This window comes from Anser cygnoides, chromosome 2 (assembly GCF_040182565.1).
Source record: "Anser cygnoides isolate HZ-2024a breed goose chromosome 2, Taihu_goose_T2T_genome, whole genome shotgun sequence".
Taxonomy (NCBI): Eukaryota; Metazoa; Chordata; class Aves; order Anseriformes; family Anatidae; genus Anser; species Anser cygnoides.
This window is the reverse complement of record NC_089874.1, coordinates 133099281-133126182: the sequence shown is the minus strand read 5'-3', so window position 1 is coordinate 133126182 and position 26902 is coordinate 133099281. Positions and strand designations below refer to the sequence as shown.

At 49.9% G+C, this 26902-nt stretch overlaps 1 protein-coding gene across 1 annotated transcript; it reads left to right on the top strand.

Annotated features, from left to right (window-relative positions):
* The first annotated feature begins 22964 nt into the window (after positions 1-22964).
* HEY1 (hes related family bHLH transcription factor with YRPW motif 1) lies at positions 22965-26476 on the top strand. The gene is made up of 5 exons (XM_066993113.1): positions 22965-23263; positions 23382-23457; positions 23557-23640; positions 23751-23832; positions 24610-26476. The coding sequence occupies exons 1-5, from the start codon at positions 23058-23060 to the stop codon at positions 25191-25193; spliced, it is 1032 nt and encodes a 343-aa protein (XP_066849214.1). The 5' UTR covers positions 22965-23057; the 3' UTR covers positions 25194-26476.
* Positions 26477-26902: the final 426 nt, after the last annotated feature.

Genomic DNA, 26902 nt, shown 5'->3' with positions numbered 1-26902 from the left:
CAGTACCGTCTCTACTGTTTAATGATTCAAACATTATTTCTTATGAGCAAACAGAGGCATTTTTTTATATTGTTGACACTGATCCTCTAGCTTAGCAAAGGGCACTCGTGCAACATTTTCTGACTCAATTTATCATCTGCCCTAGGCATTCGTTGCACTTTTCTCATCATTAGGGAAGAAATAAAAGCCGTTCACTAATCCCCAAACCACTTTGTTCCTCTATGGCCCTTCAAAGAGCAGGGCCCCTAAATGGTGATTAAGGACTCTGGAGACCTTTCTCAAGAGAGATTCCTTTCCTTCCCCATATCATGCAGAAGGAATCAAATTCTCAAGCTGGGTAATGTTTTTTTAATTAATACCACGGGACTTAAAATAAAATAAAATAAGATAATTATATGGGGCTTTTAACCTTTTTTATAGGCTTTTTATGTTGCCTTTAAATAAAAACAACTCCCTCTGCTTAGCCTGTGGATTTAGGGTGGTGGTGTTAATGTGCAGGCTGGGGCAGAGATGACTGGAGTGGGGGGTTAGGCTAAGCTCTACTGGGCTCCTGCTGAAGAAGCAAGACCTCCTTGTGTCCTCCCGCACTTCACCCTGCGGTGCTGTCTGCACACAGCCAGAGGGACCTCCATGCCCCCAGCAACACGGGGACAGGAATGGGATGAGCTCTGGCACGGCAGCAGCTGCCAAACGTGGGGCTTCGTGGTGGGGTATGCTGCCCTCCGGGGAGCAGCTGCCCTCTTCTCCCATGCCTGAGTGTTTGCTGATGGACACGAACCCGCAGCACCGGCAGCTGTGGCAAACACTTGGTTTCCTGCCCCCTCGGTACAAGACGAAATCTCCTATCTCTGTGCAGAACACAGGGAAAAATGCTGGCACCTGCGGTCATTTGCACGGGCGTGAGCCGGGTGCTGGGCAGACGACGTTCAGCAGAGGTGTTCCCAAAAGTTGGAAAATCTAGAGGCCTCTATTTCTATTTCATGGTGCTTCTCTTTTTATGTATGTGCGTGTTCCTCTCTGGAGTTCTTTCCAGTAGCCCAGGCCCTGTTAGCACTGATTTAAGACATGACCCGTAGTTATATTTTTTTCTCTGTCACTCCCAGGCTGGATGGTCACATTTCTTATTCTTCCTTGAGCACAGCAAAGTTTTTTTTAACCTCTGATGCTGCTGGTGGAGGCTTCGGGACACAGGTGCATGTGTGGGAGTGTGGAGGCGCAGCCACAAGCTGACCAGCCTTTGTTTCACTGCTGGAGGACTTTCCTCTTTTACCTCTGTCCCCAACCATCTGCAACCAGAGAAAACCCGGGGGTTCAGAAAAAGCCCTGCGTGACAGAAATAAAACGTGTTTCACCTCTTACAGCTGGCTTCAAAGGCTCAGTGCGCTAGAAAAATGTAATGAGTCAGTAATACCCATGAAAGAAAATAAATGGCATGGTCCTTTCTTCTCATGGCAGTGTTTCTAGGTCTGGTTTGTTTTGAGACTCCATTTTAGGAGAACAGCGGGAAAAGCACTCTTTAAAAAGCTCCCTCTTGGTACTAGTGACACCGTGACCTTTGTTTAAAAAAGTCATTAAGCCACTTCACAGGTAAGTAAGGCAAAGCCACTGGAAGTGCAAGCGGGCCGCGGGGCCGCGCCGCTGCTTCCATTCGGGCAGCGCTGGGGCTGGGGGATCTCACAGCGGGCTCAGCCCGGCAGTGCTGGATGGAGGCTCCCAAAACACAGCCCCTGGATGCGACACGAAGCGTGGGGCTCCAGGCATGGCATATCCCTCCAGGAACAGCCCCGGGTCCTCCAGGAATTGGTGCCGCCAGTGAGGAGGGCAGATCTGCAGCAGTGAGCGCGCTGGAAAGCTTCGTGCTCTCTGCAGGGGACATGGCGGCGCTTTGCCAAGCTTCTGGGAGCGGGGCTGGTCTGTGCCTTTTGCTCAAACCACTGGCCAAGCTACCGGGCTATATTCTCCTCTCGGTTCCAGCCCCGTGGTGTAAGTCAGGAGTAACGTGGTGCAAGTCCTCGGAGGCTCGGCGGCGCTAACCGAGCAGAATTTGTCACCTTGATTTTTCTCAGCCCCCCCGGCGGATTTGTCTGTCAGTGGGAAGGGGCAGAAACCTATAATTAACGGAGAAGCAGGAAGCGAAAAGCGGAGTTCAAAGCCGTCTGCCAAAAGAAAACGATCCCGACCGAGTCTCCCATGATTGTGTCTGGGATGACAATGACAGCCCGGCACTTCCAAGGACGGCTCATTGTTGTGCCGAGCTCCCCGGCCTCAGCCTCCGCTATTGTCCGGCCGCCTGGCCTCGCTCCTTGCGCTGCAAGTTGCCAGCCCCAAATTAGGACTCTTCAGGGGCTAAAGGTCAGCCGGCAGCTTGGCGATATTTGGGAGGATGTGAGTTATAATGAGATCAGAGAAAAGTGCTCAGACGGCAGGCAGCACGGCCGCGGCCGAACGGGTCGGCCGGGCAGTAGGGAGCGGAACGAAACGGAGGGGGTCTATCCATCCCTCTGGGTAAAGTCCGATACAAGCGCCAGTCTCGTTTCATCCTATTTTTAGTTTAACCTATTTAAAATGGGGTTAAAAGGGGTCATAAATCTTTACGGGAGCCGAGCATCCACGGAAACCCCAGGTCTGATCTCTTTTACATCTGTTCCAGGTTCTCAGCCTTATCTGCTTCAGCTGCCTTTACCCTTTGTGGCTGCACACAAACGCCATTCAACAGAGGTCCTTTGGCAGGGGCTGAGTGGCAGGTATAGGGTAACTGCGCTGCTCCGGGGAAGGGGCGGCGGGATTTCTGGCTGCAGACAGCCCCCAAAGCCCGGCTGATTGACACGGTAAACCTATACAGAGGGGTTGTTTGAGGGGAGCCTGCCAGATTGACAGTGTAAATGTGTAACACACACACAGCCTGTGAGAGAGGAGCCTGCCGGCGGGTGGGAGAGCGCTGGCGGAGCGTTGGTCACACGGAGATTGAATTACAGCTGAATTAGATCAGAGCTGTGGGAAACGGCACCTCCTAAACACACACGCAGCCTCCCCGGGGGCCGGGCGGCGGGCAGCAGCGCGCCAGGCCGGGGGAGCATCCCGCAAGGGCTCCGAGCCCCAGAGCCCGGTGGCTGCAGCGAGCGGCTGGAAAGAAGGGCAAAAACAAAGGGGAAAATTAAAAAAAAAAAAAAAAAAAGACAAAAAAAAAAAAAAGACTGGGATGGGAAAGGCTGGCATGGCAGGATTTTCGCCCCGCAGCTGCAGGGGTCGGACTCCAAAGGGGATTTTGCTGGCTTTAACCGATGCCTTTTAAGATTTGTGGTTTTACGGCGTTTCGCTAGCGCTGTGGGGAGGAATCTTAATACCCCAACGGCCCCCTCAGATACCAATCGCCCTCCTAATCCTCTTGATTTGCCATATACTCTGATGGCATTTCACAAACCTGCAGTATTAATGCCTCTGAGTCTAGGGTCGGGGCGGGGTGGGGGGGTCGCTTGAAAACAGGCCCATTTTAAGCTCTATTAGAAAGGGCAAAAAGTCAGCTGGCTTGGAAACGCTCTCCCCAGCAGGCGTGGGGAAGCACTTCTTCCAGCAGGCAGCGGGAGGAAGGCGCTGGGTGCCCCCCGGCCCTGCCATACCCTCCTCGCCCTCTCCCTCCTCTCCTCCGCCTGCCTCTCTTCTTCCTGAGGGCTGGCTGAGCAGGGGCCAGAAAACGACCACAAAGGCTCCCAACCAGTATATATATATTTTTTTTAATTATCGTTATGCAACTCGCTTTTCAGGACAGTTATTTTTCTTTAATTTGATTTTCCAGTGTCTCCTGCTTTGCATAATCCCCTCTCCAGTGAACTCTGCTAACAAACATTGGCCAGCCCGCCTGTAATTTCTCAACCTCCAGGCTAATTCTCATAAATAAAGTGCAAGCCAGAGAGAGACACAATGCCTGACAGTGGAGCCGGGGCTCCACAGACTCTGCAGACGCAGAGGGCAGCTTGCTCCCAGCCACAGGGCAGGATCAGACCGACGCTTCGCAGCTCTTGCAGTCTCAGCGCCTTACTGTGGAGCTGATGCGTGCAGTTTGCAGTGAGTGGCCGTGCAATGCCTAAACCAGAGGCATTTTCCCCCTGCTCTTCCCAGCGATGTGCAGCCTGGACAGGAGCCATACCCTCTCCGCTGCCAGGGTGCTCCTGGTACAGGCAGACCGCCGGCACCTTCGTGATCAGTCACGCTGAGCTGCAGATTGGGCTTGGCCACTCAATCATCCAAGCTGTCTGGTTGCTCACCAGCAGGGCTTTAATCCCGTCTCCAACACGCAGAAAGGATGGAGCCACCCTCTTTTGAAGGGGACGGAAGCTCAGCTGTATGGATTTAATCTGTGTTGTGGCACTTGGCCTCATGAGCCCTGACCTGTTTATTTACTAGCACAGACATAGTCCAGGGACAAGTAAGTCCAGAGCTGGATGCTTTGCAGCAGGGGTTGCTACTCCTCAGTCACATTCGCAGGCAACCTGCCTCATGACAGCCCCTCTGACATTGCTCTGGGTCACAGGAAATTAAATCTCAAGACAGAGCCTGGCAGACTCTGCAAGGAAAGTGTCCCCTGCAGTGCATCCTTTGCTCAGTCCCCTTGCTCATAGGCCAGCCAAGGTCAGGGAAAGGTACACGGGGAGGGACAGGACTTTCTGTCTCCTTCTCTGAGGGGAGCTTTGACCCCCAGCTGCTGCAAGCCTCATCCACACGGGGTGTCTTTCTCTTCATCCGGAGCTCCTTATAGTGTAGTTTGCTACACCATCTGGGGATGGGGATACTTTCAATTTCATGGCTGTTTATAGTTTGTTTACTTTCAAAAAGTGTGAGAACTGTTCCAGAAGTTGTTACTAAACAGAAATCCCTGAATTTATGGTTTGGCTTTCCTATTCATGCCCTATTATGCTCATAAAACGAGAACTCATAAGGTGCGCGGGGCAGCATCACCCAGTTCTCTGCCTGCAAGCTCCAGCAGCTGCCAAAGGCAGAGCTGTGCTCTCATGGATCAAACTGCTGCCTGATCTTGTCATTTTGCAGGGCCTGGTCTTGCTGGAGCAGATCAATGCCACTTCCTGGTGAAGCCGTTGCAGCCTTGTGGGAGAACAGCAAGGTCTTGACACCCAGCTCTTCGGCCAGGCCTCCTCCAGCTGGCGTTAGCACCAGAAGATATTTCTTCTTACATATGGACAGCCAGCCCTTGGTGAAATCTCTCAGGTCAGCTGAGGACTCCTTCAGGTTAGCCTGCACCTTCCAGGACTCCCTGGAACTAATAGTCCTTCAGGTTGATCCCATTCATAGGACTAAAAAAACTTGTTCAGTGCTACATTACTCAAAATCTGTTCCACCACCAGAGAGGATATGGGAAAAAGAGTGTTTACTTAGAAAAGTGTTTATGTAGAAAAAGGGATGTGCCATAATGGAGCAAAGCAATACGATGATAAAACAAACAATCTTCTTAGTAAGATAAAAACAAACAGTAAGAGTCCTCCTTAGTGGTTCCAGCAGCTCAGGTTGTGGTGGTAGGGGTGGTAGTGAGCACCTTCAGTGGGGATGGTCAGCCCTGAGCAGCGAAGACATGGACCAGGCAAAGCTGGAGAAGGGATGTAGGGGTACGCTGAACTGCTGATGTCTGGATGAAGTGAAATCTGGCCCATCCACACTGCCCGGGGTACCACAGGACCGTGGACCTCCACGAGAGGTGTGCCTGCCTCTCCTCTCATGTCTTGTCTATCTGAAGGTCTGATAGAAGGTTTATAGAGCCAGGGGAACTGCTGAAGTCCTGCTTACTTCTATAAGACCTATAGACTTCTTCTATAAGGCCTAAATATTGTCTGGGTGCAAGGAGGAGAGGAAGTGCCTTCTCCAGCTCGCTGGCTGGTGTAGGGTTTGTCAATACTCGCTTGCGGGGTAACTCACTGTCTCTGCCCCTTGCTGCTGTCACTCAGAGGTAACCTGTGCTCGGGCAATCCCACCGCTGTGAGAGGGCTGCAGGGTGAAGCAGGGTTGCTTCCACCTCCTCACAGATGTAGCTGAGCAGTTTGCTTTTGGGAAAAGGCAGAGGATAATTCTTTTGAAGAATCTGGTGGTTGTAAGCAACTTGTTATGGCAGAGATTTTCTTGCACAAACAACAAAGGCCATGAAAAAATAGGGACTTCTTTACTGGGTAAGTTTTACAGTCAGAAAACTTTTCGTGCCTTTATGAGCCTTCTTCATGGCCGCTACGAGAAGTAACCGTCGGGCAAGGTGGGAGGTTGGAGCTGCAGATGCATTTAAGCCTCAGACATTTTGACAGGTTTTGGCCTTCGGGAGAGAACGTGCCAGCACTGTGTGGCAGGCCAGGAGTCAGCACGGGGCCCGTGCATGTCTCTGTGGAGGATGGCCGAGGCGTGCAGCACAAATAACTCACCTTCTTCAATTTTCCAGTGTTGTCAGTGCTGAACCGGTGTAAATCCACAGAGACTGGCTGTCAGGACCTTTCTGTGGAGGGTTTTGCACCAGCAAGCAAAACTTCCTCAAAGCAGAACTCTTCCCAGAACAGGATTTTGGAGAGAGAAGTGCTTCAATTTATTCAAAGCTTGAAATTAAGATGCTGTGATGCAACAGAATTTAGTTTTGATAATTTAGTTAATTTACTCTAGAACATAATTTAAATAAAATTGCTGTTAAATAAATTGCTGTGAATCTTTCCTATGTTATCAACTTGCCTACATTTCTGAGAGTTTGGAGTCTGAATGCTCAGAATGGGGTCCTCCAAAAGATTACCCTATAACTTGAGAGAAGACCCACCAAATAAGAATAGCACAGAACAGGATGATGTGGTCCTCTGGACAACTTGAATTTTTCACAGATTGTTGGGATTTTGGCTACACATTTACCTGGAACAGGTAACTTTTCTCCTTGTTTGCTGTGTGGTTGCAATATGATTTTTCTTTTCATTCTGATACATTAAGGATTGGATATGTTTTGTGCTGGGGGCTTCTCTGGTTTTCATGACAGATGCAGCAGTTCAGCTAGGCAACAGCCCTGTCCTATGGCTTCCCTGCAGGACTCTCCCATCTCACATAACCATTGATCCCTTTTGCAGCTGAAAGCAAACCTCCTTGTGAAACGCACTGATTCAGTCACCTCAGCACACCCCTTTCTTTTCTTTTATTATTATTTTTCTGGACCTGAATTCCTGCAGGCGCTTGATGCAAATCACTTCAGCCCTGGTTCACAATGGAGCAGGAAAGCCTTCCACTGGAAAAGCACTTGGTTTTGAAAGCGCTCACGGCACTGGGGAAGCTCATGGGTTGCAGCCAACCAGGGCAAGATCATGCTTCCAGGAAAGTATGACTAACCTAATTTCCACATTTACTTAGCACACAGGATGCCCCAGTACATGCAGCACTTCAGAGGTCATAGGGATGGGGTGCCGGGGGTAGAGTTCAGTGAATTTATGGCTGAGCGGCTCAAATCAGACTTGGAATTCCGCCCTTTGATGTCAACCGTGTTATCAGGCCGGCCGGGCGTGTGAGATTAGCTGCAGAGCACGACGCCGTTTCCTCGGTGGGCGAGAAGGTGCTGCAGAAGTGGCCTGGTGTGTGTGGAGCACCGGGGCAGAGGCTGGCGCTGGTGGGCTCTGCCCATCACAGCCCGTGGAGGAAAGGTGGGTAGGAGGCCACCAGCGAGGCAGTTTATGAAGGTGGGCATCCGCAAACGCATGCTCCGTGAGCTGTTTAACCTACCTGGGTCTTCGGAAGCTGTCTATGGACGAGCTGCAAGCGTGGGCCAGCCAGCATCTCTGCGGTAGACAAGCAACAGTAGCTCTGGCCTGTGCTCCTCAACACTGGTTCCTCCAGGGGTTGTTCAGGAAGTTGTCTGGAGACACAGGAAGGAGATAAGTGCTCTTCTCCTGTCTGCACATGCCACCCAAACAAGAGGTCTTGTGAAGAGGTGCGGACACAGGAACTTGAAGGACCTGAAAGAGCAGTCAAGTACCGCCGCTGTCACCTCCACAAAGCTCCTCTGAGCGTCCTCACACAGCCGCCATTTCCTCTTTTATTGTCCCTCCCCTCCTGACAACCCAGCTGGAAAGGCCTTCCTTCAAAGACAGAGCTCTTTTCACAAGAGCTAGTAATGAAACATCTCAGTACGCTCAGATAAACCAAAACTTGTTTCCTTTAAAATACATGGTGTGCGCAGAGCTGGGCGATGTCAGTCTGGGGACTGTTTCCCCCTTGTTGCACCTACCCAACATCTCCATAGCACCTACACCTGCAAGGAATGCGGGCACCTCCGCCATGCACTAAAACCTTCTGATGCACCCCCTGGCACCCATGGACCTCTCCTTCAGGGCCTGTAGTTTGTAACGTGGGAGCTGCCACATCACTCTCATGTACACTCTCCTGTGGGGTTAATTAAAAAATTAAAGATTTACGGGAGCATGGAAAGCAGTGTAAGAAAAGTTTTCCAAACTTCAGAATTTTGATTTAGTTCAAAGAAAAGACTACAGGGATTTATGCCTGAAAGCGTTCACGTACACCTAAAAGAAACAAACAGTGTCCTTGTTATTTACGATGCCTGAAACCCCCAGGAAACAGAAGAATGTCCCACTGAAAATACCAAATAAAGAAGAAATCTTGTGTAACGGGTGAAGCAAAGGAAGTGCAATCTAGTGATTAAGGCAGGAACGGGATTGCCAGGAGGTCCTTCTGGCAGAAGGGCTATTCCTGGCGTTACCGCAGACTTCCTGTGTGACTGGGCACGAGCTGAAGGGCCTGACAGTTTAAGCATGTCCCAGCGCACACCGGGAGCCATGCCCTGGGACTATGGCCAGGGGGTTTGTGGGGTCAGGGCTTTGCTCTGTGCAGCTCATAAACTGCTGTTGAAATCCAAGCCCGGGAGTATGAGGCCATCACACGGCCTGGGCTGGGGCAGGACCTAGGGAAGAGCCTGAAGGGAAAGGTCTTCCCATTTTGGAAGGGAGACGGGCATCACCTTGGCTGTGGTTGCACCACCTCCAGGAGGTTTGGCTGGTCCTGCTGGGTGGGAGCCCGTGGCACGGCTCCTGCAGCTGGAACAAAGCAGGGCTTTGAATTACGACTTTCTTAGCCCAAATCTGTGCTGCTCAAGGGCAGCCCTGCAGCGTGCAGCCTTCTCCTCTGCACACTCAGTCCCTCCTTGTGCGGTCACGGTGGAGACTACTGGACTTAGGAGACCTCATAAAGCTGCCCGTACTTAAGCATGCCTTTTTAAGGGAAAAAAAAAAAAAAAGGATTGAAACGCAGAAGGTCATTTGTGGTCTAATCAAAAGGGCTATGCCTTCTGCTCTCATTACAGTTTTGATGAGTTCCTCCTCTGTGGGCAGGACAAGTGAGGTGGGAGAGAGAGGGAGATGGATTTGGAGGCACCGGCTGCCCCATTTATACATGCCACACATTAAAGGTGACCCCGACAGGGTGTCCTTGTTCCCCCTCCACCGGCCAGCTCCCAGGGCTCGCATAACAAACACAGCCCTGGCTGCACAACCGATCTGTCGCGGGGATTATCTGCTCGTTTGAAGTGAAATTTAGCTGGTCTTAATCAGAAATCTAGCCGCATCAGGTTCACATTAGCTTGCGTGGAGGTAGTAGTTTCACACAACGACATGGTAGCAATTAAGCTAGTTGCTACTGGTTCTTACCCTAGGGTACAACTTTGTTTTGTTCCTTGCAGATTAGTGGGACCGCGCTAGTTTCCACATAGTTTTCTTTCCTGTAGACCCTGGCTATTCCACGTCGAACCCTCTGGGACTGGTTATTAGACCACACAAACTGTAATTATTTCCCAAAGAGGCGGTCAGCGTTCCAGATCTCGAGCATGGCCAGTTATAAAAAAATGTTATGAATCCGAGAGAGGGAAGGGACTTCACTGAAGCCAAAGGAGCCTTAAAACTACACAAACACTGAGAATGAAATGTTTTCAAACGGCAGGAACTGAAGACGCATATTCATTTCAAAAAGTGTAATTATGCCTTTCTTGGCACTGGAGGTGAGAGTGAGGGAAAGTCCCTTCTGGGTCCCCCCTCATTTCCTCCCTCAGCTCCTTGGCATGGGCGAAGCCACAAACCTCATCTCCACTTTATGTAAAACCCTCCCGGGAGACCCAATTACAGCCCAGTTACCCCTCACGTGCGCCCATTTTTTTTTCCACTGGGAAAACCCTTGTTTATTTTAAGACTCAAGCCAAAGCCCTGATGTGTGGGAAAAGTTTGGATGTGTCCCACCCTTGGAAACAGCACTAAAATGAAAGGTAAAAGTTGACATTGTAAAAAGGTGAGATACGTACATTACAGCTGATTGAGGAGAACATACACACAACCAGTTATAAGAAAGTAGGCAGAAATGGAGCCTCCTACCTCTAGAAGAGGTATTTTTTTACATAGGACAAGCTGTTCTCATGTGGATTTTTGGCATGTGGCAATTTCTCATTTTGAGGTCCACAACCCATCTTTTCTTGAACAAACCTATGTATTGTAGATACTGCAATGAAAAGACGTCTGTCCGTTACTTCCTCGAGTTCCCTCCTACAATGTTGTGAGGCAGTCATGCAGTGGAGGATCTTATTGCAAACCCATTATGGTTCTCTTGGCATTTGCATCAGACAGGAGTGAGTTATTTTCATGTGAATTGAGGGACAAAATTAACATCTATTACCTCAAAAATGTGATGGGGGATACACTAGTGAAATTTCTTGGCCAAAATTTCTTCCACCTTCCAAACCAAAGCATAAAAGCACAGGAAGGAGTAACAATAATAAAATAGAAAATTGCTGCCTGGCCAAAGGCTATAGATGACCACATTGCCCCGATGTTATCTTGTTAATGTAAAGCAACTAAATCCCATTACATCATTTTATAAGAAGGTGACATTTATTTATCCCCAATATATAGAGTCACCTATTGGGCGAGAGAATAAAAAGCTAACATTGCTGCTGGATAATTTGGGCAACCCCTCTGTGGTGTTTGAGTGAAAGCTGTTTTAGGGGCCGTCCTTGCACACACACACGACTGGAGCCAGCAAGATCCAGCCCTGCCACAGCTCAATATTTAGTGCTCCCACGAGCTTAGCAAAGCGAGGAGTGGGCAGATGCAGGGAGGCCGGTGTTAGTTCTCTCAGCTCTGGCTGCCTGCACTTCGGAGGGGCCACAATATACAAATACAAGTAGCACATGAAGCGATGAGGTCTGAATTTCTAGGAAGCTCAGCTTGGCTCTTCCCAGCAATTGCCGCAACAGCTGTTAAGTGCGTAGAGCTTTTAAAAGGCAAACGTTAATGCAAAGATGATGGCAAATCCAGCTGTAAACCACCAGCTGAGGATTTTCTTGAGATAGTGAACGGCCTGCTGCGAGGCCTGACTTCTGTCACGTCTGTGTCCCCTGCTGCAGCTCGTGCTTTCTGGTGTGGCCAGCTGGTGAGGGCAGCACGCCGCTCTCCTTGCCTGGCACACGTCCTCCACAGGTTTCTCTGGCACCACGTGGATGAAAGGTCTGGGTGGAGGCTGGGTTTCCAGATCAGAGACCTGATTCTGGCTCCATTAACACTTGTGTCGTCTAGAGGGGGCAAGCTACACCTGGCTGGGAATCAGCTGGTGGGTTTGCTGTCTGGGAAGGGCACACTTTACCTAGCCTGCACCAAGCTTGTCCTGCTGCCAACAGCAGTGGTGTGGCATGGACAAGGCCTCTGGGAAACCAGCCGCGGTCTTTGGTAGACTTGTCAAGATGGCAGCTGGTTCTTCACAGCTGCGGTTACCTGAACAGTCTGGATCAGATGTGGTGAGCACCTCCTGCACGCCGCTCCACCCAGTCTGCATCCTGGGGAGCATGCCGTTGCCTCTCCTAGCTCCATGGGATCCTGCAGGCTATTTGTCTGTCTCTGCAGTTAATAGGACTATCTCTGACATTAGCGGGGTAGCGGTTTTATTTTCTTACAGTATTTTAACTAGGCAAGTATTGCAGATTGCCCCAAGGAAGATGGTATGTGTGTGCGCCAAGAGATTTTGTGGATAACGTAATAGTTATGGATTTTAATGCCCTCCTCCAAGGTTTCACCAACAGTGAAAAGCAACACAGAGCATTTTCCACGTTAGTGCCTGCAAATCCAAACAGACTCCCTGTCTTTCTCCTGACTTAAGTTTAGATGCTGTGCCTCTTTACAGGAACACAAGTGACAAAGGCTCCAGTAAGCACAGTTTCAATGGCTTTCTAAACATATCCCATAACCAAGCAGGCGTGTTGTATTTTGTCGGGTTTGCAGAGTATTAAGACAAAATCAATGGACAGTTCAAAGGGGGCTGGGAACAGAAATTTTCACTCCATACATTATACCATCCCTGATGGCAGCTACCCCTTACATTCTTGCTGTTTACTTTCCAAGAGGTCAACAACCAGTGTCTGCAGGGAGAGTTTGCCTTGGAGTAATAATAATCCAGCTGTGTTGTTCCTTTCAGCGGCTCCCATCTTTTACTGGTCCAAAGTAATAACCTTCTTTCCATATTTTAATTTGTTATTGTTGTTTCACTGCATTCGAAGTACTCTCTTAAATTATACACATATATATAAATGTGTATTTCTCATTAGTCAATATCCCCCCTCTCCAATATTTATGAAAAAGTATAGTAATGAAGATATTGACTTCCAGTTCTGAGCTACAAGACTGATATTCCTCCAAAGTAAATACTGGCCTTGGCTGTGCCACAGTCAATATTTACCTCAAGCAAAATAGATCTTGATGACAACCTAAACCTGAAGTCAATATTGGCTTGCTGTAATCCAGCTGGTATAAAGTAATCGGTTTCCTTTATATCACCTGAATGCATGCAAATATTTCCAAGCTAAAGGTGGGCTCCACATTCTTACCACTGCAGATGCAGTATTGGAACCATCCGCCTTATTTTTAGTCATCACAAAACTGAGAGCTCTCCAAAGTCACAAACGCCACCATGTACACTATGAAAGCTCTCCTGTCTCGGAAACAATCTGCGAGTGACTGATTAACTATCTAATCTGTGTACCTACTCTGAGGCCCATTTCTCCAGTGTCTAAAAGCCTTCCAAACCCTTAAGAGAGGCAAAGTTTGCAAAGAAAGGGAATATCCTTTACTTGGCCAGGTGAAATAGTTGTGAAAGTGGATAAACTGGGCACACAAGCCCTAGATCTGAAGATACGGACTCTTCCTAAGAAACCTGAGTCTCTTGTTAGTTTAGACCATCAGATCTACATCAATATTGTTGTTGCTACTACCTCTAAGGAGATAAATAATTTATCCTTCCCAATCCATGGGGAAACATTTTAGTACTCAAAAGGCTCTTTTTAAATGTGTCTCCTTTGGTCCATCAGTCACTCCGCACCCAATAAGCCTGGTGGCCAACACGTAGCACCTTTGACAAATGGCAGACTCAAACTAATGACGATCCTGTGGGTTTTCTGAAAAAATCACGAATGGGTAGAGGAAGAGGGGCTTGGATTAGCCTTCCATTGGCCATGCCAGAGGACAGTCAGCATGGCCGAGCCTTCGTGCCCACTGCAGCGTAGTCTGCCTCCTGCCTGTGTGCCAGCCCATAGGCACGGGCAGCAGCATGGAGTATACTGGTGGGTGCAGACGTTGGGCCTCTCTCAGGACGTAGAGCACCACTCCACAGAAAACGAGGCTTGATTATTCATTTTGCTGTCTGTGGAGAAGCATCAGTTTGTAAGTGGTGTGTAACTAAGTATGCTGCACCAGCACACACAGAAGGAAAGTTGAAATGAGGCCATTCCCTTAATTTGTCGTTCCAGAAGGGGAGGGCATCTTCCACCGAGCATTTTGCATTACCGTGACCAACGCACCCCAAAGCCTCTCTTTCAGCTGGAGATATGTCATTCCGTTGCAGTGGCTCCAGTAGGCAACTGTGGCCAAAAAGTCTGAGTTTAACTCCCTCAGGCAGCTAAACCAGTCTCAAATAGGATTTGCATATCAGGACAGAAATCATGAGCCTCTCTCCATATTCAGTGAGAAAACAGGAAAAAAAAAAAAGAAAAAAAAAAAACAGAAAGCTTTGGAGTGACTCACTGACAGACTACTTTTTAATTTTTGTCTTTTCTGGAGCTTTTTCATCTCTATATGTAAATAATGAGTTGAAAGAACTAAAAAATCATTAACTAGATTAAATCCTGGTGAAGTTTTGTGATTGTTACAAAGTCGGTAGTGCACAGAGTTGGTTTGCTAGGTTATTTTTCCTTTGGTTCAGGTTACTTGTGCAAAGATGTTGGTGGTCCTAACGAATCCTTAAAAGATATCTGAACACAGCACTCACCACTCCCTGCAGTGCAATTTTGCCTGATTAGCAATCTCTCTGGGAGGTCAGTGGCTGGAACAGTTTGTGAATTGTATTATAAGAGAAATAAATAAGAATAAATGATAATGTTTAATGCCGGTGGAAGACCACAGGTGCAAAATACTGCAGACTGTATAGGGGTTATTTAGTGGAAATACTGACATTAAACATGCACATGAGAATGCTGTTCTTGTTTCTGTAGGGTGCCTTCCTAACTGAACAACTCTTTCCTGAGTAAAACAGGCTGTGATGCAGGTAGCACTCGGTGGGACCTCGCCTCATTAAAGCCTCTCCACGTTTGCAGCAAGTGACCCTGACCCCAAGGCAGACTGTGCTTCGTGACCCACTGGTGCACCAGAAGCGCTTGGAGGTTTTCAGAGGGCTGGGTCACCAGCTACTTGGCCACATCTCTCCCCAAATTCTAGCCCCTTATCTCATCGAAAGCTACATTTCAAGTATTTTCCCAATTTACCTGCCAAGGCAATTGGTGCTACTGCAAGGATGTGAAGTGTTTGTGAATGCCAAAGGTGGTTAGCACGGAGCCACAGAGGTTGGAAGAGACCTCTGGAGGTCACTCAGTCCAACCCCCTGCTCAGGGAGGGCCACCTGGAGCAGGTAATGAACAGGAAGCAAGGCATGCATGGTGGTCTGAGACCTGTGGGATGCCAGCTCCGTAGCCTTGCACGGTGACTCTTTAAACCTGCTCTTTCCACTGCAGGAAAATTACTCGGCCTTGTTCTGGACCAGCTAGCCAGCCTATATCTTCTGTAACTCAACGTATTTTCTGGAGCTGAGGAGGGAATCATGAGATGGGTAACCCAGAAAGGGGGGCCAGTCTCTAAGAAACAGCTAGGTTGGGAAAGGACCTAAATGACAGCCTCCAAGTAATGTGACACTGAAAGAGATGCCCTTTAAAGCTGAGCTGACTCACAGGGAAGAGTTTCACTGTTTCCAAAACCTAGGACTTGTTTTCCCCACAGAAAGGACAGGAAAACCCCAAACCAAACAGACTTAATATACTTCAATTCTTCCTTACCCAAGCAAAAACAAAACAAAAGTGTAGAAATATTGAAGTTTCCCATAGCATGGAAATTTTGATTTTCACCTAGCTGCAGTCCCACAATGGCAAGGCAGCCTGACGGGCGCTACTTTGGGCTTTTCCTTGGGCACTGGGAGAGCCGTGTAGGAAAGTGCAGAGCATACTCACACTGAGCCTGACGATGGCTATTGCCATAGAAGAAGAGAAGAGCCCCAGCTATGATTTTCTCAAGATGGGGCCACGGACTGCGAGCATCCCTGTCCCTACCTGGTGGTTGAAACCGGAGAGCATGGAGGGCTTCTGGGGATGGGCGGGACAAGGGGGTTAAAGCCAGAGGGGCCTTGCTTGAAGAAGGGTGGGTTCTGGGGAAGGCCAGTGGCGGCAGCAGGGGCAGTGGGACCCTGGCAGCTCCAAGCCAGAGGGGCTCCAGCCCGGTGCCCAGGTGCCCACGTGGGCTGCATGCAGCATGTGTGATCTGGGGAGGGTCGACGTTTGAAAAGCACCAGGGCAACGGGTAGGGGGATTTAACTGGAGATCTACATTAAGAAACAAAACAAAGCAAAAAACAACACCAAGTACTGAGTCTAAAACTTGATACCTGTACAGGTACTTGGTTTTGCCATGTGATTTGGACTTGCTGCCCGACGCTTGCTTTAATAAGCAAATGCCATGACTCAGGTAATTCTCCCTCTCCCTCTCTCTCTCTGCCTCGTTTTGTTTTGCAAGCCATGGCATGAGCTAGCTTCAGCCTTGCCATAAAAATCTGACTCACTTCCTAAGGGCAGTCTAAAATAACCTGAGGATTTTTTTTTAAATGCTGCTTTTTACCTCCTTAGACACAACAGAAATACATCAGGGATTTCTGAAAATGCAACACAATACAATACGATACAATCAGGTTTGTTAAGCGCAGATGAGAGGTCCTTTTCAGCCCAATTTTCTTTGACCCTCTCAGTTGCTCCTTTTAAGAAGAGAAAATCTGTGCCTCTCTCTCCGGTGGCTAGCAGTCGACAATCAGCACTTCTTCTCTCTTCCCTGAGTGGGCAAAACCGGGGGGAGGGAGAGGGCTGAAAGTAAAGCGGAGAATTGTTCAGATTGCCCGGCTCCCTCCAGGAAGTGATCTTTCTGCTTTTACTCCAGACACACGCCTCCCAGCTAGCCAGCAGCTCCAACTAATTAGCACACGTGATGGGAATAGGAAACAAAGTCACAAACAATAGTAGCGTGGGAACGCAGTGTAAACGGCAATTACACAGCCCCCCCCCCGGCTGCCCCTCGCTCTGGCCTTCCCCGAGTAAATAAATAAACGAATAAATAAATAAATGAGCGCATAAATAAGAAAGCGCCGCCGACAATGCAGCAGATAAGCGTGGGAGGCAGCGCAGACCACGCTGGGCGAGAGGTGAGGCTCGGCGCTGGCTGGCCCGGCCGCAGCCAGCTATTATTTTCATTCCATACTTCAAGTATATCGAGGCTGCTTCTCTCCCTTTTGTTCAGCGTTGGGGCACAACAGAAAAATGTGTTTGGGGAATTTCAGCACTTGCCAGGTCATGGGGGAGGTCACGGCGCTTTTGTTGGGAGAGAGGCAGAAGAAGAAAGAGGGCAATCAAATATCCTCCTTGAGACAGCTTACAAGCACATGTCTCATGCTGTCAGGGGGCTCGGCTCCAGCGTGACACTTCCAGCTTCTTGTCTTCGTGCCAAGCTGAATATGCTTGGTATACGTTATATATGTGAGAAGTGGTCACCACTTCCCCTGCAGACCACAGCTTTAAGACGTACTATAACAGAGCTATTGTGTGGGATTAAACACATTTGCTGTGGTTTAAGCATTAAGAGTGTGTGACTGTTTGCACTTGCTTCGGAGCACCCTTATTAACACGGCTGCGGAGGTGTTCATGCAGAGGTCATCATCGCGGCGTCGCGGTGCTGGGGCTGTTATGCACCGAGAGCCATGTGCTGGTGATTTTGTTTTGTAACAAGTAAACACAAGGGAGTTTTATCGCAGCTACATCAGCATGAATCAAAAGAAAGTCCTGGGTATGCATGGGAAATTACTGTCAGAGCTATTCAGCAATGCTGCTTTGATAGCTCCTGTTCCAGCACAACTGAGTTTTTCTGGAATAAATCTTTCAGATGAGTGCTACTGTGGAATAAAAACTATTTCTCTCGGAATAATTTTTCTTCCTTAAGAGCAGACGAAATGAAGGTCACTCTAAGAACAGTGGATCTGCACAGGGCATTCATTCTGCACAGATATGCTGGTCAGCTCTGCAGCATCCCCAAGTCCTGAATTCTCTGAAGCCCGTAGGAATGCTGCAGTTTCAAAGCACTGTGAGCAAGACTGAAAGAAGGCATCTCACAGGAAAATACCCTCAGTGCCTATGCAGGCCATTGCTATTTTGTTACTTCAGAATAGGACTTTCAAAATGTGCTTGAATCTCAGAATTAACTGCTTTATCATCCCTCAGTTTGGATTAAAAAAAAAAAAAAAGATGCTGATACACATTTAGATCATTTAAGAAACAAAAGTTTCCTTAGCAGAAAGTAGGTTCAGTGTCTAACCTTGTTTTGGCAGAACCAAGGCGGCACTTTTCTTCTGTTGCTTATTTTTATCCTGGTATTCCATAATGCAGTAGAAGAGACAACTGATGATGGGATTTGATTTTGATCTCCTCCCCAGAGGAGAGGGTTTAGTGGTCTAGGCAGCAACATTCAAATATGCAGCCTATACGGAATAAGGTTTCACATCCAAACTAGTCAGGCTTAGTCTTTAAGTTATCTAAAGTAGACAAATGAGGTTGCTTTGCCAGGATCTCCCAGATAAAACCTCAGCCACAATCCTGACTGCTGTGTGGCAATTAAAACTCCCTGGCATTTTCTCACTCTGTTCACACATGCTAAACATCCCCCCACAGCTCATTACGCTGAGGTCCGGGGGTGCCCTACGTGGTGGCTGCTTCCCCACATTGAACTTGTGCTCAGGTGGCTGGTGGCTGCAGGACAGCAGGGAAATGCTGCGGCAGAAAGGTGTGAGGTGAATGCAAGGTATCCCCTGAGAGAAAATAAAGATGCTTTTCCAGGAGCCAGTGCTCGCTACGTCAGATAGGTAATGTGCAGCACTTATTTAACTTGTCTGTGCAGTGGTCATCAAAGCTTTTAATAGCTGGTACCTTCAAAAGCAATAAATTGTTGCTTTGATTTGCTTTATTCCAAACTGTATTTACTGACAGCTGCGGGGCATGCTCAACTTTCATTTTTCTTTTTCCATGATGAAATTTAGTTCGAGAAAAATTGTTAAGAAAAATGGTTGTTTCTATTTGCCAAAAAGTCACGTTTCCCTTTTTAAAGAGCATACTTTCACACAACACTTTGCACAGTGGAACAGAAGGTCTGGGAGTTGTTTTCCATCCTATGCTTCTTAGCAAGAAAAAATAGCGCACACATTTTTCTCAAAGCTGCATCTTACTGACAAAGAAAACTCAAAGCAGGACTTAGACTCTCTCTTTGGAGCAGGGCCTCCCTCTCCAACCACCAGTGTACCACATGAAGCATGTTTTGGTCACGACTCTTAAAACATTGAAGTTGCAAAACTGCACAGGAAAACCTGGCTTGTCAGATTGTTCCTTGGTGGACTGCTAGGATTTTGACAGCAGGAAATAAGAACAAGTTTCTGTATTATTATTTCTTGGTCCGGTTACAGGAAAAGTACTGCAGGAGCAGAAGAAAACTGTTTTGGCAAACTACAGAAGACTTGGTTGAAAAAGGTCAGCAAAAAGAAAAACATGGTTTTACTGTATGATATCTGGTGGAAGCCATACTGTGTGACTTTGAGGAATGAAGCCAGGGATAAATAAACTGCCCAGCTATGGTAAATTTCCCCCCTGGTGGGAAGGTGTCTGTAGCTGCCACATATCTGTGGCCATTGACCCCCTTACAATTTGGCAATGCTGATAGAAGCTGTCCTGCCAACAGCCCATGATTGAATTCCTTGTGCTATTTTACATCCAAGGTACACTCTTACACACATGGACACTACGGCATTTTCCTGTAATTAAGAAGGTGGCTGCAAATGAAACCAGCATTTTCCCCTCCCCACCAACGTACTCTGCCCACTTCAGCATCTTCTGCAACCTGGTGTTGTTCCTCCTGGAGAAGCTTGGCTTCCTGCAGGGCACAGGGCAGGCTGTGCTTTGGGAGCGGGAGAAGGGAGGTCCAGTGGAAGCAGCTGCTGCCTGTAAGCACCTTCACTCAGAGGAAGGCTTGCATGGAAAGAGAAAAGGGGTTGGACTGATTGGAGAGGAAACTGGGCAGTAAAATAGCCAATCTGCCTGCCCCCACCTCAGCCAGAGGGCTGACTGAGTAAAAGGTAGCTCTGCCTGGGTGGCTTCAGTGTGTGCTCGCAGATTGGCCTTGTGTACGGTTACGTCCCAGGTCTGGTTCTGGAGATGAGCTGGAACCTCCTCAGGTGAAAGCAAAGACTACCTGCACTGTTCAGGGCTGTCCAGAAGACTAACGGAGCTCTGCTGCTGCCGAGATGCTGACAGTGTGACAACTGACAGCCTTGCTCACTCATCACTACACACAGCTCCCCAAAAGTGGGAGCTGAGACCAGTGCTGCAGCACAAGCGGTGCAGCCGAGGCACTCGGCTTACAGTAGGGGCTTTGGTGTGGAAGTTATCCCCGTCCTTGGCCAGCCCGAAGGCAGAAATGCATTCCCAGAGCCCAGCAGCTGCATGCTGCGTGGGGCCAGCACGGCGAGAGCTCCCCAGCCACGTCTCTGTGTGAGTGCCCGGGCCTCAGAGATGTGCAGGTGTGAACGTCGGCAGCCAGCTCCCGAGAAAACACCCTCGCACTTGGAGTGCTGTTCACAGACCACGCAAAAAGCCTGAAAAACTCTTCTGCTGTTTCCAACAACTTGGCAGGCAGTTCCATGTGACCTGTGACACGGCCCTGAGCCGTGTCGGTGGCACGGACAAGCCACACAAGTTCAGCAAGAAGCCAGTAAGGAACATCACAGGAGCTGGAGCAGCAACTTCTTGCCTGCAGGGCTGACGCCGCAGCTCGGTACGTGCTGGGGGGCATGGGGGGCGGCAATGTGAGTGCCAGAGCCACTGGTTGAATTGGGCACCGTAACCACAGGAGGGGACCGGAGTTAATTTAGTGCATGCAGCAGAGCGGGGGGCAGCGGCGGCGGGTCCCCACCAGAGGGAAGCCTGCAGCAGCGACAAGCAGCTCCTGTTCAGTGTGACTTGGGCCAGTCCTGAAATCAACCTAGGAGGCACACAGCGATGAAGAATGGGGGGGGTGCACACAGAAAAATAAGGCCACCCCCTTCTGAGGGACGGTTGTGTCCAACAGGTGCTGTGCGCCGCACTGGTGAGGCCACACCTCCAGCATCTTGGTCAGGTTGGGGCCCTCGCTACAAGGATGTGGAGGTGCTGAAGGGTGTGCAGAGAAGGGCAACAAAGCTGGTGAAGGCACTAGAAAACAAGACTTATGAGGAGTGACTGGGGGAATCGGGGTTGTTCAGTCTGGAGAAGAGGAGGCTGAGGGCAGACTTCATCACTGCCTACAACTACCCGAAGGGAGGCTGCAGTGCTTGGCCCTGGTGGGGAAGCGTGAGGGGAGCCAAGGGCCTCAGTGCATGTGAGAGGAAGGCCGAGGGGTGCAGCTGTGGGCACAATGTCCGGGGAGGTGGCAGACCGACTGCGGCATGACACAGTATGGCACGGTACGGCACAGCCTGGCACGGCACGGCACGGCACGCTGGGGAGCACTGCGAGGGAAGGCTGCTGCCTTCTGTGCCCATCGCCCCAGTGCTGCGGAGGCATCGGTGAGGTACGAGATGAGTCTCTTTCAGACGTGCCCTTCCCGTGCACACTCTCCTTTTAATTCCCTCAGCCTTGGGCATGCAAAAGGCTGCTCTCCTGTCTGCCCTCCTGACCGCTCCAGGCAGAGGTGTGAGAGGTGCATGACGGTGCTGTCTCTACACGTTTGCAATTTCTGGCTAATAAAACTGCCCTTTGGGCCACGGTTAACAATTAGACCAACTCTGAGCACTGGGCCCTGCCCAGTATCACAGAGGCACAAGGTAATTGAAAGCTGTTCGTGCTGCTGTTCCTCCTCGTGCCGGACGGAAAGATCGAAACAAACAGACGGGCAAACATTTCTTATCTTCCCCTGGCAGCTGACAGCCAACTGCAGTTATTGCCTCCGAGCCGCAGCCACGCTCTCCCTGACGGCTTCTGCAGGTTGCCTGGGGAAGGCAGTGCCTGCAAAAAGCTCCCAGAGCATCCCTGGGGGGCCTGGCCCCAGTGCTTCGGGGAGCTGTAGGTGGGCTGAGCTGCAGGAGGCGACTGCTGGGACCTGGAGGTCAGACCCCATGCATAAGCGACGTGTGCTTGCTGCCAGGTAATTTCGGCTACCACATTTTTTCCCTGTGTCAGGAAGGGGTTACACGCACCTGGATGGGAGATGTCAGGTGCACTGTCTGCAAGCCAAAGAGGTGGAAATGTCACGGCGCCTGCCAGGGACCTGCTTCTGGTCCTGCGAAAGCGAGCGAGAGGTGCAGACAGCTGTTTTCCAGCAAAAACACACAGGCTGGAAAGGTGGATGCACTGCAAGTGCTGACACAAGCTTAATTACACAGCACCGCAGAACAGACAGACTTATGAAAAATGCAGTGTGGGAACAGAATATTTCTACCACCCCCTGTTAGCTGCTTACAGGCAGCTGCAGCACTGCTCTGGGCTTCTTAGCTGCAGCTCTTACTGCCTGTAGCCCACTCCTTGCTCCCTTCTCCCTTCCCAGAAGAGGTGCTCGCTAAAAATACGGGCAGCTGCCTGAAATGTGCAGCAAGCGTGTGCTGACTTCGACCTCAACAGCTGGGAGGCTGAAGGATGCTGTCCCAGGGGCTCGTGGCTCTTTGCTGTGACACCGGGCACCTCCCGCCCTTCGGCCGTGACACTCGAGGGGATCAGCTTTGATAAAGGGCCCTGCTGGAAAGGCTTTGTGTGCGTGAAAACCCAACTGTGATGAAACTGCCTCAAACCGCATGGCCCCATTTCACCTGTGCTTGTTAGTAATATTATTACTCACTATTTTTTATTATTTAGTACTATTTTTATTTATTATTTATTATTTATTTTTTATTATTTAGTACTATTTTTATTTTTTATTTTTTTTTTTATTATTTAGTACTATCTTTTATTACTTTTATTGTTTTATTATTTTTATTATTGTCCCCTTTCTGCCTGCCCCTCAGCTTGACGCAACAGGAGGCAGCGGCTGCGTGCGGGGAACACACCCAGGCCCGGTGGGCCTTCATCTACGGCCTCCATGCACGCCCCGACACCCCGACACCCCGCCACGACACCGCACCCCGACACCGCACCACGACGCCACCGACGCCGCGCCGCAGCTTTCCCACGGCCGCGCGCCGCGTGGGCGGCGCCGCGGCGGCTGGGGCGGGCGGCTATTGGCCGAGCGCGGCGCGGCGGCGGCCAATGGGTGAGGCGGGGGCCGCGCGTGGCGGCGGGCGGCGGCTGCAGCTGCTGCTGGTGCTGCTCCTACTGCTGGTGCTGGTGCTGCTCCTACTGCTGCTGCTGCTGCTGCTGCTGCTGCTGCTGGCCGCGTCCCGCCCGCGGCGGCTCGAGGGGCGCGGCGCGGGGCCGCCATGGGGGAGACGGGCGCGGGGCGCGCGCCGGGCCCCCTGGTGCCGCGCGCCCTCGTGCCGCGCGCCGCCCGCCGCCTGCCCAGCGGCCGCCCTCGCCCCGCCGCCGCCGCCGCCATGAAGCGGGCGCACCCCGAGTCCAGCTCGTCCGACAGCGAGGAGCTGGACGAGGCCGTCGAGGTGGAGAAGGAGAGCGCGGATGAGAACGGGTGAGGAGGGGGAGGGAAGGAGGGGGGCTGTGGGCGGGGGGGGGGGTCCCTGTCCTGCGCTGCCCGCTCTCCCCCCCTGCCCTCTGCCCCCGCCGCTCAGCCCCGCCGCTCCCCGCAGGACGCCGGGCTCGCCGCCGGGCTCCGTGTCGCCGTCCGCCACCTCGCAGATCCTGGCCAGGAAGAGGCGCCGAGGGGTGAGTGAGGGATGGAGGGAGTGAGGGAGGAGCGCCCGCCCGGCGGGACGGGCTGCCCCCTCCCCGCAGCCCCTCACCCCGCGCCGCTCTCCCCCGCAGATCATCGAGAAGCGCCGCCGCGACCGCATCAACAACAGCCTGTCGGAGCTGAGGAGGCTGGTGCCCAGCGCCTTCGAGAAGCAGGTCGGTGGTTCCCGGCCCGGCCCCGGGCTGCCCTCCCCGAGCCGCTCCGGGAAGGGCTCGGGCGTCCCCGGCCCTGCCTGGAAAGTTTCCCGCTCCCCCTTCCCTCCTAGGGATCGGCCAAGCTGGAGAAGGCGGAGATCCTGCAGATGACCGTCGACCACCTGAAAATGCTGCACACGGCGGGAGGGAAAGGTACGGTGGCTGTGCTGACAGCCGGCCACGGGAGGAGCGCGGCCCCGAGCGTGCAGGAGCTCCTGGGGAAAGTGGATGGGAAGTCTGTTGGGTTTTGCCAGGGCTTTAGGGCTTTCTTCTTCTTGGGAAGATTTACAGCCCAAACGTTTTACAGCACTAGCTTCGGCTTGTTCTAGGGGAGAACAGTTGCAAGTCTAGCAACGTGTCAGCCCTGTGAGGCGAACTGTTGGCAACTCAGAAAACACATATTTCTTGCTGTTGTCAAATGTTTGTTTCCCTAGCATTCTGAAATTTCAGAGCAGAAGCTGGAAAAAATACAGCTTTCAACGAGTAGTGCAGCAAATGAGCAAAAATGGTGAAATGTGCTTTGCAGCGAATAAACGACTTGCCTGCAAAAGTACCCTCTCTAGGTCGGGACTTGTGTTTCTAACGAATTCTACTGTGCTGTGGTTTTGCTTGCACTGGGAGACGTGAAAAGAACAAAAGTACTTTCCTCCCAGCGGTAGCATGCAATTTCAGTTTAAAAATGGCAGTCTATGACCGGTCTTGGGACTTGCAGCATCACAGCACAGATATGAAAGAAAAGGTTGTTAGCCCCCCCCTAAAAACAAAAGCAACAACAAAAAGAAATAGAAAGGAGTTTGGCAGCTAATCTATGGTTGGGAATACTAACCACATCCAAGTGAAATATGCTTCATAGGGCAGGGTGGAGTGGGGAGGCAACGTGTAGACAAGGACTAGAAAACAGCATCTTAAGACTCCATTCTTTTCTCATAGGTTATTTTGATGCTCATGCTTTGGCTATGGACTACCGGAGCTTAGGGTTTCGAGAATGCCTGGCTGAAGTAGCTCGATACCTTAGTATTATAGAGGGTCTGGATGCCTCTGACCCTCTGCGGGTTCGACTCGTGTCTCATCTCAATAACTACGCCTCTCAGCGGGAAGCGGCGAGCAGCGCACACGCTGGCATTGGACACATTCCTTGGGGCAGTGCCTTTGGACATCACCCTCATATATCTCACCCGTTGCTGCTGCCTCAAAACGGGCATGGTAACACCAGTACTACGGCGTCTTCCACGGAACCGCATCACCAGAGCAGAATCGCCGCCCCACACGCTGAAACTTCCTCACTCAGAGTGCCCCCAAATGGCAGCGTCGGACCAGTGCTCCCCGTGGTCACATCCACGACCAAACTGTCTCCTCCTCTTCTCTCCTCCATGGCATCTCTGTCTGCGTTCCCCTTTTCCTTTGGCTCGTTCCATCTGCTGTCTCCCAACATGCTGAGCCCGTCTGCACCAACGCAGTCAGCGAACCTCGGCAAACCGTACAGACCGTGGGGGACTGAGATCGGAGCCTTCTAAGGACTAACCCTTTAGTAAGGGTGGGGAAGCCTGCAAACCTAGCTGAGCTGGGTTGTGCCACGCTTAAAATTGAAGTTTTTAATAACTGGGACAAAGGTACAGCTTCAACTTAACTAAGTTTGTCTAAAAACCGTCTCTTTGGATTTTTTTTGTTTGTTTTCTACATTTTGTATTAGCTTTTTTTTTTTTTAAATAGTTGCTGAAGTTGTCCGAAAATAAAATTACAATAGTGGATGTTAACACTTGTGTTAGATCTGTTCTGAGCATTTAAATCACTTTTGTAAACAGCTTGTTTCCAATATTCCATTTTTCCTGAGTACATCAGACCGCCTTTTTATGAAGAGATATCACCTGTTATTGTTAGCAACAGCTTAGTTTAGTTATTAATTTTACCAAGACCACTCTTTTCAGCCTTAACAAGCTGTGTTTTTGTTAGTATTTTGACATTGAGATGTTCTGTAAGGAATTACTCTTTTTGTAAACTATATCGGAGTCTTATATTTCTGAACAAAGCGTTGACAAATCAGATGGACCAGCTTGACCAGCTTTATCTAAGAGCCCGATTTCTATTTGTTCTGCAGTGATTTGGTATATTCGGTGGTCTTATTCTAGTCCCTAGTGGACATTTATTTGCATCACAGAATCACTACATTAGATCTTCCACCCAAAAGAGCAGCATGTGCTTTAGAGCAAACTCTGAAATGTGGAGGGTGCAAAAGTGAAATTACAAACTACACTGGTGGTGGGTTTCGTTGCGGGAGATGTGAAGGGGAAAAAAAAAATTGTCACCCACGGTAGTCTTCCAGCCAGAGCAGGTCACATGCATATTCATTTTACAGGGCCAGATTCTGCTCTGAGTTACAGTGGAGCGATTGTTCTGTTACCCTGTGTTCTTGGGTAACTGAAATCAGGCTCTTTCCCTCTGTGAGCTCCAAATTCGCACCTGAAAAAAGTTATGCTGGTATTTAAATAGCCAATGGGATGGTACAGTGGGAACCTGTTCAGTGCCCAACCTTATTGCTTAACAAATGTATCCTAACTGGTGGTTGTTTTTTTTTTTTGGTTGTATTTTACTTTTAGGTGCAGTTCAGTGCCACTCCTCATTTTGTAAGGGCGCTGCTGCATTTTTGTGTGTGTGAGTGTGTGTGTGTGTGTGTATTTTGTTTTCCTGAGAATCTTAATCTGAACAGGTTTATCTAGTGAGTTCCACTGGACTGAGTTTGACTGCTCTTGTATTTGTGTTGTGGCTAAATAAAGGAGAAAGAACAAAGTATTTTAAATGACATGTTTGTCTGATACATATATATCAGTGGACAATTCTGTGCCTCTGCTATCACGGGCAATGTTGAAGAGTTGCTATTGAGTGTCTCTGTGGGTATATGTGTTTACTTTTTCCTCGCTCGTGTATTACGGTGTATAACCTACACTAGCTGAGTGTAGCATAAAGAGCCACTGTGCCTCAGAGTAACAGCCCAGGGAGTGAAAGTTAAGGATGCGTTTTGTGTGTTACTGCATGGCAGCGTGCAGGCAGAGGGTGAGGAGACCTGGGTTACTGCTAAAGAGGAGGCTGAAGCTGCACAGCAATAAATATTCTTACTGCTTCATCTTAATATTAAAAAGCGATCATCTTTACCAACGTGGAGGCCTTTCTGGTCAAACTCATGAAATCTTTAATTGTCCTGTAGCTCTGTAACACAGGTCCGTACTTG